General features: G+C 38.7%; 1 protein-coding gene across 1 annotated transcript; it reads left to right on the top strand.

The window, feature by feature from the left end:
• Positions 1-664: 664 nt before the first annotated feature.
• On the top strand, positions 665-9093 carry LOC129262045 (extracellular matrix protein 3). Its single transcript, XM_054900081.2, has one exon. It carries the CDS (start codon positions 880-882, stop codon positions 5944-5946), a length of 5067 nt encoding a protein of 1688 aa, XP_054756056.2. The 5' UTR covers positions 665-879; the 3' UTR covers positions 5947-9093.
• The last annotated feature ends 2634 nt before the right edge of the window (positions 9094-11727 follow it).

Raw genomic sequence — 11727 nt, forward strand, 5'->3', positions numbered from 1 at the left:
ATAAGAGTTATATGAGCGTTTCCCTACTCAATGAAAGTATCGATGCACCCTGTTCAAACTTGAATAAATAAATAAAAATAATAAAATTTATAATTTTTTTGGGGCGGCTAAGTATCAATAATCGCAAATCATGAAAGATATATAATAAATAAAGTAACGATTCCTGCCAAGTGCCAACATCAGAATCCTACAGTGCACAAATGTTTCTTTCATATATGACCCCAAACTGCGTTTTTTTTTAACCGCAGAATCCACATTACAACATGGATGTCTACGAATTATGTGACCGTGTCTGGTTCAAACGTATGGGCCTACTTATTTCCCCTATTTCAGTCAAAACAATACTTCAACCCACGCGAGTCTGAGAAATTCAATAAATTGTTTGCCTCCCAATAATTTTCATCATTATCATGCTCATTTCAGAACAGTTAACTTCGATTTGTTAGTTCTCTCCTTGATAAAAATTTTCTTATATAATTTCTTGAGAACAGTCTTTACTTCTGCACAACTACGTACTGAGTGAGCATGTGATATGTAACTTGCCGTTTATCGGAGTTGACAAAGAAACTTTATGCCTCGAGGACCAATCACTCTCGAGGAGTGTATTAGCCACGCCCTACGGGGCTTTGTACGCATGCGTAGTGCTCGACGGTACGGTATACCGAGCAGCAAGCTGAAAAGACTCAAGTTTGGCTTTCTCTCCTCTCATCACACTTGTTCAAGCTGTCTCGGGAGCTGGAGTTCGTGACTGAGTGCGGCGTCTGCTTGCAAAACTTTTGTGACTGGAGTTGGCTTGCAGGTGCATTTACAGTGTGATTGTTGCATCGAGAGCTGTATTAATTTGAACTGTTCTGAAGTTCACCAACAACTTTATTCACCATGGCTTCGCCTCTCTTGTGCTTTCTTGCCGCTATCCTGCCCGGCATGATAGCAGCACAAAATACGTGGGTTCTTGGGACCAGCGATGTAAGAACTGTAGAACCAGTCAACCCGGTCGGCGGTGGAGTTAGTCTTGGTGGAATCGACATTGACTCGACGGAAAGCAGAATAATTGTGCAAAATACTGGAATTGCTGTGCCGTTCGGACGTGAAAAAGCTATTGACCCCAACTCGGAGCTGGTTATAAATGTTCAAGCTGGTGATTCGTGCAGCATCAAAGTGCTTCCCAGGCAGAGTGACCCTCTTTCTCAGATTCCAGGCCGGCTTGTACCACCAAGTTTTCCCTGTGATTTCTCACCCGGTGAAGTGAAATATGTGCACTTTGGTTCTCGTAAGCCCCAGACTGATAAAGTCAAATTGCAGCTGAGATATGACACTGCTACAGATGTTTATATCATCCCCTTCACAATTGATGTTCGCGTGGAATCCAAGCAGCTCGAGATTGTTACACGTAACGTGCCGCTTGAGGTCCAGGATCTAATGGGAACAAGTGATGCTCTTGATGCTGACAAGTTGGAGTTCGAATTTGACAGTAATACTGAGGTTTGCAAGGTGACAGTGCTGAGTTCAACTTCAGGACTTCCACGATATGGTGAGGTTATGAACCATGATCAGCAAGGCCAGATGATTGATTGTAATGATTTCTTGGAACTTGGTATCCAGTATCGTCACACTGCAGCAACATCATCCCCTCGTGAAGATTACATCCCTCTTGTTGTTGAGCTTCAGAACCAGCAAGGACAAGTGATTAAGCAAGAATACTTCCAGAGCATGGTTAGGATCGTTAATGGGGCTGACAATACCCCACCAAGTTTGGTTCTTTCCAGCAGTGACATGATGATGGAGGTTGATCAGTTTGTGATGACTGCCATCACCCCTACCATTTTGGCAGCTGAGGATATTGAAACACCTGCTGACATGCTCATCTTTAACATAACCTCACAAACCCTTGGGCCAGACGATGGAATGATTGTGAGCACTGATGACCGTAACCAGCCTATCACTTCTTTCACCCAGAAGGACCTGAGAGATCTGAAGATTGCCTACAAGCCCCCTCCTAGAGACACAGATGTCCAAACCATCTACCAAATTGATTTGGAGATCGTGGATTCTGAATTAGCTACTTCTGAAACTCATTATCTTTTGATCTTTGTCAACCCAAAGAATACCCTTGCACCAGTTGTAACAACCAACACAGGACTGGTGTTGTTTGAGGGTCAGTCACGTCCTCTTGTGGGTGGCCAAAATCTTGGAATTTCTGATGAGGACAATCTTCAGGATGTGATCATTGCTCCTATCAATGGTTCAAGGTATGGTGAACTCAGAATTGGAAATCAACGCATCAAGCAATTTACTATTGCTGACCTCATTGAAGGTGCTGTAACATACCACCATTATGGAACAGACACTTACAGTGACAACATAATTTTCCGGATGACTGATGGCCAACATGAAGTTGAATTCCTCTTTCCCATCACCATTGCTCCTATCGATGATGAGGCACCAATCGTTGATGTCAACACTGGAGTCACAGTGAACGAAAATGAAGTAGTTGCCATCACAAATTTTGTCTTGAGTGCGACAGACATCGATTCTGATGATTCTGAAATCCGCTTTGTTCTTGAGCAACCACTATCTGACATGGGCAACTTGTTTCTACGTCAAGTAAATATTCCAGAGGACCCTCAGAATTGGATTTCTCAGGACAATTTTTATGAGCGTGAAGTCACCGAATTTACTCTTGAGGATATTCAGAATGGACATCTCTTTTACCAACATGGTGGCAGTCACAATGCAGACCCAGTCTTTGACAGAATCCTTTTCAGAGTGGTTGATAGTGCTGACCCGCAACCAAATGAATCACCTGTACAAGAATTATTAGTAAAAGTAATGCCACAAGATCTGCAGCCCCCTGAGATGTTTGGTGGTACCACACTTCAGCTCTCTGTTGATGAATTCCAAATCACTCCAATCTTGAGGAAGAATTTGAGGTTCACTGACATGGATAGCAATGACAGGGAATTGAAATATACCATTGTCTCTCCTCTCACAGACTCTGATCAAAATAATAATCTTCCAGTTGGTGACATTGTTCTCACTGATGACCCAAATACTCCAATCAATATGTTCACTCAAGCCCAAATTAATCATATGAAAGTATCGTACAAACCACCCAGTACAGAATTAGGAATTGCTCCACGTGCCATTACCTTTTCATTTGTTGTCCAGGATACTCAAGGAAACATGGGTAGTCCACATAATTTCATCATTCTGCTCCGCCCAGTTGATAACCAACCACCAACAATCACCAATACAGGCGTCCAGGTGTTTGAACGGGGAACAGTTATAATTGACCAAACAATGCTTGATGCTACTGATCCAGACACAGACAGAAATTCTATCCGTGTTGTACTTGTACAGCCTCCTGTATTTGGAACCGTGAATTTGAATGATATTGCTCTGGAGAAAGGTGATGAGTTTACTCTTGGTGACATTGAGAATTCTAGGGTGAAATATGTCAGTGGTGATGCTGAAGAACAAAGTGATGAGATTCATCTGGAGATCACTGATGGTGTCCATGTTGTGCCTATTGTAATCCATATCAACGTAGCTCCTATTGATGACGAAGCACCAACCCTAGATCTTCCACCAGGCACAATTGGTTCTTTCCTTGAAGTGCAGGAGAATTCCTTCAGCCTCATCACATCTAACATTCTAAGTGCTTCTGATCCTGACACTGAAGATCTTCTTCTCACCTTCATTGTGGACAGACAACCAACAGAGGGAAGGATTGAGAGCAATGGTGTTGTTGCTGATGTTTTCACCCAGCAGGACATTGTCAATGGACTTGTTCGGTATGTGCATACTGGAGGAGAAATTGGACCTTCTAAACGTGATGACTCTTTCAACCTTACTCTCTCTGACATGTCTCCTGACTGGATTTTGGGAGGAAATGAGATTACCCAGGTAGAAGTCTATGTAGCCATCCTCCCTGTTGATAACCTTGCTCCCAATGTTACCATGGGTGTTCAGTTCTATGTTGATGAAGCAGGCAAAGGGAACATCAACATGACTCATCTCCAAGCTCCAGATGTTGATACTGAAGACGATGACATCTTGTGCACAATAGTAGTTGCTCCAAGTAATGGATACCTCGAGAACATTTCTCCCGCACCTGGTTCAGAGAAATCTCGCGGAGGTATGCCAATCAGTGCCTTCAGCATCAAAGATCTACGCTTGAATCACATCAACTATGTCCAGAGCATTCATCAGGGTATTGAGCCAGAGGAGGATCAATTCACTTTCCGTTGTACTGATGGAGTGAATGAATCACCAAATTTCTTGTTCCCTATCAACATCAATCCTGTCAATGATGAAGAACCCCAGGTTTATGCTCGTGAGATAATCGTGGCTGAAGGAGGGCAACGGATCATCGATCAACCTCTCCTCAGAGCTGAAGATGGTGACATCCCTGCTGATGAGCTTCACTTTTTCATTGTTACCCCACCTCAGCATGGTACCATCATATACTCCAGAAGTGGAGGTGACATTCCAATCCTGAACTTTACCATGGATCAAATTGCTAATGGCAATGACATCAAGTACGTCCATGATGATTCTGAAACAACAGAGGATTCTTTCACTGTCCTACTTACTGATGGAAAGTATGAAGTTACTAAGGAAATCACCATCACAATTCTGGAGGTAGATGACGAGACACCTCGTCTCACTATCAATGATGGAATTGATATTGAAATTGGAGAATCCAGAATAATCAGTAATCGAATCCTGAAAGCCACGGATCTTGACTCTGCCGATTCTAACCTCACCTACACAGTTCGCTATGCACCTGAGAAAGGATTATTGCAGCGACTCAGCAAATTTGATGGCTCTGTAGTCGAGAACATCACCCTTGGAATGAATTTCACTCAGTGGGAAGTAGACAACCAACGCATCCGATATGTACATACTGATGGCGACGGTGGTCGGGACCTTATCAAGTTTGACATCACTGATGGAACAAACCCACTCATCGACAGGTACTTCTATGTGACCGTTGACCATATTGACAATGTCCATCCATCGATCATTAATGCTGGTGTAACAATGCAGGAAGGTAGCAGGGTCACTCTGACAACTAGCATTATCAGCACAAGTGATCTTAACAGTCCTGATGAGGATCTTCTTTTCACCATTACCACAGCTCCAACCAGAGGTCACCTCGAGAGCACAGACAATCCAGGTATGCCGATCAACTCTTTCACTCAGCTTGATCTTGCAGGAAGCAAGATTTACTATGTGCACACAGCTGATGACGAGGTAAAAATGGATAGCTTCCAGTTCCAGGTCACAGATGGTTTCAACACAGTGGTCCGCACTTTCCGCATCTCTTTTACTGATGTTGACAACAAAGAACCCGTCGTCCGTTACGATACTATCCGACTTCAGGAAGGAGACAACAAGCTCATCACTCCATTTGAACTTGGTATTGATGATAGAGATACTCCTGCTAATGAGCTCCGCTTTACCATCACCCAGCTTCCAATCCATGGTAACATCTTGAGAAATAACACTGCTCTTGTCACAGAGTTTACCATGCATGATATCAATGAAAACCTGATCAGCTACCAACATGATGGTTCTGAACAGACAGCCGACTCTTTCTCTTTCATTGTGACTGATGGCACCCACAATGAGTTCTATGTGCTTCCAGACATCACAACTCTAACCCGGCAGCCGCAGCAGGTCCCAATTGAGATAGTACCAGTGGACAACGGAGCACCCCAGATCGTTGTCAACCGTGGCGCTCCAACTCTTGATCTTCTAGGGACTGGTGAACTTGGCTTCATGATTACCAACAAGTACCTTATGTCTGAGGACCGGGACAGTGTGGACACCAGCTTGCTGTACGTGATCACCACTCAACCCCAGCATGGCTACATCACTAACATCGCTCTTGGAAACATCTCCATCACCAACTTCACTCAAAGTAAGTGCCATGTGTGATTGGTCTTGTTGCAAAAAATTGTTTATTCTTCTGAATCTTTGAATCCTCCCATAATCTTGTGCAGCTTTAGAAAAAAAAATTGAAAAAAGTGATATTTGATTTGTTTAATCTAAGTAAATTCTCAGATTTCTAAAAGACAAAAGAAAATGAATTTCAGGAGATTTCTGTCTCATATAAGATTTCAAATTAAGACAAAAATATGAATGAATTCCTTTATTAGAAAAAAGCCTACAATTAATACAAATTGACAATTTTTGCATCATGAGATGATTTATGTGGTTGTGTGGTGATATTTGGTTTATTGCATTTGAAATGGCTGTGATTTATTGATTGAAGGTGATTCACTGTATATTTACAAAGTATCTGTATGTGCCATAAAATAAAGATAACATTTTGCAAAATGCTTGCAAAGAAATTTAATATCCAACAATAAAAATAAACGGCATTAGGGATGTACAATATTTTTAATTTAATCATTGAATTTGTTACATGGCTCTAAAGGTATATTTTTGAGAATTCTAATTTGTTAAGAAATAAAATCTCATACCTTATCACCTTTTTTTAATTTTGGGGATTGTATTATATTTCTATTTTAAAGCCTTTTCCCAAATTATGATTTTTCTATTCTTAATACAAATTTTTTTGCTGAATAGTATCTTCATTTTGTGGCACACTGATATTTCTATCATGTGTTCTTTATTTTCACCCTAACCTATTCCAAGATACAAACTAACCGATTGATAGATTGACAGAGAGGGTGAGTGAGAGAGAGGGAGGAATATGAATGAGAAAGGTAAGCGGGAGGGGGATGGTTATCTGTATGGCCATTTGGACTCATCTGTTGCCTTATTAACTGCCTCTTGGGGAAAAGTAAAGGAACTTATGGGTTTATTTAGATTTTCTTCTTGAAATATATTTATAATTTTTAACTATAAACTGACATTACTTACCTCCTTTTTTGTTTTTCCTGTAGCTCCATCAGCTAGTTAGTAGTACCCTTTTAGTTGAGTATGTTACATGTAGGCCAATGTGTTATGGTACCAAGCACCTGCATCGTATCAGTTTTTCAGGAGAATGATATATTAGTTTAACCTTGCTTTAAGTGTCTTCCCAAGATTTCAGCAAATAGATTATTAGCCATGAGCAAACACTGATCCCGAACCTTTGATTTTGACAGCACATCTAGGGAACATTAAATCAAGGTTATACCATGGATAGTTAGATAATCTATACAAGATAAAGAAGTCTTCTAGTCATGCAATTTCCTTATGAAAACATCTATTGTACATTGAAGAAATTGAAAAGCCTTATTGTGAATATTGCACTATTTGTGTTTACTGCAAAATTTTGAATTTATCAAAATTGCATTTTGTTGAAGGCTATGTTCGCTGCACACTGATATAAATTATAACTGACTATAACTGTGTTCAGTCATGAGTTGTGATCTTTTACTTCAATTTATGATATATCAGTGAAGTGCAATGATTTCTTTCAAATTAGCCAAAAAGTGAATGTGAATTTCGTTGTTTTCATCATAATTTTTGTATCAGACTTTAAGCATATCTACTTCATCTGATTGTCTCATCTGAAAAACACACAAAAAATATTTATTTGTAATGAAATTGCACGACTAGTTTTCTAAATTGCACACTAATATTTGATATTTAATTGGGTTTTGCAGACCACACATTTGAAAACGGCAATATAATTGATTTAAAAACTTTTTAGCTTGAATTGGTCATTTCAGTGATCCAACTTCAGATATTTGATCATATTACATCTTAGGGATCCCCATAGAAGAATTGAATAGTTATTATTCAAGATCAAATTTGTTTCAAAGCGCAGGTTGTTCGCCTTCCAAATCTTTAAACTTGGCTGAATATGCCTGTTGGACTCTTCAAAAATATAATAAGCGATTCAAAGATTCCATCTCCTTTCCATTTCATTGTGTGCCAAGTCATATTATGAAGGGGTTTAAGAAGTCTGGGGTGGTGTCTTGCTCTAGATATTACATGTAGGTGGTGCTGCACCATCCTGAGTTTGCTCAATCTCGAGATTTTAGCCCGATCGGCCCTCTTCGCGATTAATCTAGAGATTCAAGAAACCCCGTCTCCACCAGAAGAGCGATTCCTGCTCGAGCGAGGCATTGATGCATTATGGTCTGATGCCGTGAATAAATAATCCCGATTGCATCTGCACCTACGAATTAGCGCGATAAATCGTAAAATAGCGTGCTATTTTGCAAATAATCCCAAGTTGACTTGGGATTGCAATCTCAAGATTAATCCTACGAACTGCCATGATAATTACGTCTCCATTGCAAATAGTCTCGAGATTGTTCAGATCAGGATAACATGTCGGATCAGAAATAGCGCGCTAATTTGAAATTTGATGGTGCAGACAGCCCTATTGAGATAAAAGTAATTCTAAAGATTGTGATTGGGATTAGGATTGTGATCATTGTACCATTGATTTTTCAATTAGGCAATGTCCATTATTCAAAGGGACAGTCGTTTGGGGATTATAACCAAAATCAGCAGTTTCATCAAGGAACTGTGAAGATGGTATTTAGGAAGGATTTGGGTTTAGTTGTGTTTGTAAACATCTTTAGTGAAACTTGGACTTGGGGGAGATTAGAAATTTCAATTGGATTGATTAATAGTGCTAAATCACAACGGCTTTTGAAATTAGTAACCACTTGATAATGATTCTGGTTGGAGCCATGCTATGAAAGTGATAGTGGCTGTCTGTATTTTACTTTAAAAACTGAAATAAAAGTTGTTTAGTTAATCCACTAGAGGAGATTCATTGAATAAGAAGACATGTCTTTAGTGTGGTAGAACAGTGGGTCCCAAAACTTTTGAGTGGAATCAAATCCACAAGCTAGTGTCTTCTGATAAAACATTAATCCTCCAGGAGAAGATCCAAGGAGAAGATCAAACCTCTCAGTCCACTGGACACTTACCATTGACTACCTCACTCTTTAAGAGGCATTACCATGGAACATCATTGATACAATTGAGTTATCGAGAAGCATTCACAGAATCTTATTAATCCCATTGAATGATTCAGGGCCTATTACATTCAGTATCATTTGTTTTTATTTAATTTCATTGGGTATGATATAAAAAAAACTTGAGCAAACTGTTATCAAAGAAAAATATTTAACTTTTATGATTTTGTTAGACTACAACAACTTTCACATAAGGGTTTCTGTCAAATTTCACTCCCCATTTGATATTGGTTAGGATTGTTGAGAAGTACCTGAAATTGTCACGATTCAACAAATATGTGTGAACATTTCAACATTTCAAAACAGTACTGTCGAGTTGTTGCATGCACTCTTCCAATTGTACCCATATTTGATTTTGTCACTTCGATTTGAGCTTTATACCATCAACATTTCTACTAATTTCTTCTAGTTTTCCCATAGTGATATGTCGGCGTAGAGTCATTTGGTGTTGTTATTGGTTGCCTTTCAGTTATAGGTGTTATGGTGTTAAAACTTCCTTTTTTTTAATACTCCGATAACAAAGAGACAGTAGGGCGCCCGAAGCCCGATTCGCTTTGTGATTCCAGTCCAAGGAGTCGAAGATGTTCTAATACAGTCATGGTGAGGGTTTGCCATTGGCTTGTTGGGTTAATTCTGGAGGTTGTGTAGTATAGGGCAGGCGGGGTCAAAAGTTCAAGTTTTGATTTGATATTCTACTCTGATTATAGTGACATAGATCAGAATTCTGATTGTTTACATATCACTTTGCGACCCTTTGGGTATATGATAATGCTGATAATTTTGTTTTGTTCAGATTTTGGCATATATATTGCAGGCCTGTACTTTCCCATATCTTACCACTTTGCAATGATTACTAGCCTACGTGTAGTATTATATCTTTTTATGGTCGATAGTGGTATCTGATGCTCTTTGAATTTTTATTTCTCCATCAGTTAACTTCCTTTTCAGAGAACCGTGGGAGTTACATGTAGTAGGATTTGGGATAAGAGAAGAGTAAACTCTTTAAAAAATGCCCGGAAAAGGGATGGAAACAACTTTTTAATTAATATGAAAATGTGTTAATTCACATTCATGCTATTTTTTCCTCTAAATTTAAACTTTATACCTTGTGTGCATTTAGCAGAAATAACAAAATCGTGAGAAGCAATCATGTTATCTATTCATTAAGCCTTCAACATTATCTAAATTTGAAAGTATGTTTTCTACAACTGAGCTTGTATTTCTCTTTTGGATGAACATATTGAATGTTTGCTAAATGTAGCTAGATTGATTAGATTCTGAATTTCCTACCTTGTTCTTGAAGGGAACCAAGTCCTATAATGGTTCAATTCCTCTCTTGCAATCATTCAAGCATTTAACAGGATTATGTGCCTGAATCAAACTCTTACAAAAGAGTTATTACCACAATGGGGTAAACATTTCAAAGGTTTAGTTAAGGTTTTTCTAATATTATTTAATCCCTTCTAGAGAGTTCTCTCCTTTATATAGTCTATAAGTATATAAACACCTAAAATGGAGGTATGTCAAAATGTTCTGATCATTAATGATATCATAAGAAAAGTATTAACTTATTAAGTCTTTTATATATTTAGTTCACTCTACCATTGCAGTATCAACTTTCAGTGTTCCAAAAGACTTATTATAAATTGTATCTTTGACATTCTTTTTTAATTTCATATTTCATTTTTGTGCTTATAACATCTTCCGCTCTCTGTAATATTTAGGAAAATTTATCCATAATTTTGTGAAAACCCTTAAAATTAGGCTGTACTTTCGAAGTTCATCCCTTTTAATCTGATTAGATTAATAAATATGTTATAAAGTCAAAAAGGGGCCTAAGCTTTCGATCCTAGCAGAATCTTCGTCGGAGGCAAAATGACCAAAATATGTTGGAATACTGAACAGGAAAGAGACTCGAGTGATCTGAGCTAACATGGGTATCCTTTGATGTGATCAAGATATCAAAATAACGAATCCTCTTGTCAAAATATTTCTCTTGTACCTGTTACTCTGATGGTTGTATCCCATATTTATCTCCCCCCCATTGACTGGTAGTTCAGAAACACCAACAAATACTATTACAATAGTCCCCCTTTCCATTAAAAAAAGAAAGAAAGAAAAGAGGATGGGTAGAAAAAAAGGGGTCATCAAAAGATCAAATCTGGCAGGCCTGTTTTCTTTTCTTTTTAATTTCTCCGTTTTTGATAATTTTGTGTTGAGGTATTGAGGCAAAGTGTATGCATGATAGGTATGGATACAAAGACAGGGATTTCAAGTTCATCGGTGTGCACAGAGCCGTAAACAACGTTTTGTGATCAGGGAGATAATGGGCTCCTCTTCCACTAGCTTTATATTTTTGTACTGATGATGCTGTGATGGCAACTTGTTCGTAACAATGTATTCGGTCTTGCAGAAAGGATTAGGGTAGGAAAAATCAAATAAATTTCATGTTTTCCTCTTTGTACAGTAGTTTGGAAAATTGATCAGGCTTTATTAATCACTCCAGAATGACAGAAGCTCTACTCGTGTTTCAAAATAATTCTCAAAATCTGAAGTGTACATAAAATCAAAGAGATATGAAAAGTCAATATTGTAGTTTCAAATCAATCCATGTGTACTTATCTACCATGAAAATGCATCCTTCCGGTGTGCACTATTATGCAGGGATTTAGATTGGAAAAGTCAATGTTGGCATTTAAAAAAAGAAGATGGAGAATGTATTTAAGGTTGAAGTTTGCGCTGCTCCATTAACTTTGGCATCCTTTCA

This window comes from Lytechinus pictus, chromosome 5, assembly GCF_037042905.1.
Source record: "Lytechinus pictus isolate F3 Inbred chromosome 5, Lp3.0, whole genome shotgun sequence".
Taxonomy (NCBI): domain Eukaryota; kingdom Metazoa; phylum Echinodermata; class Echinoidea; order Temnopleuroida; family Toxopneustidae; genus Lytechinus; species Lytechinus pictus.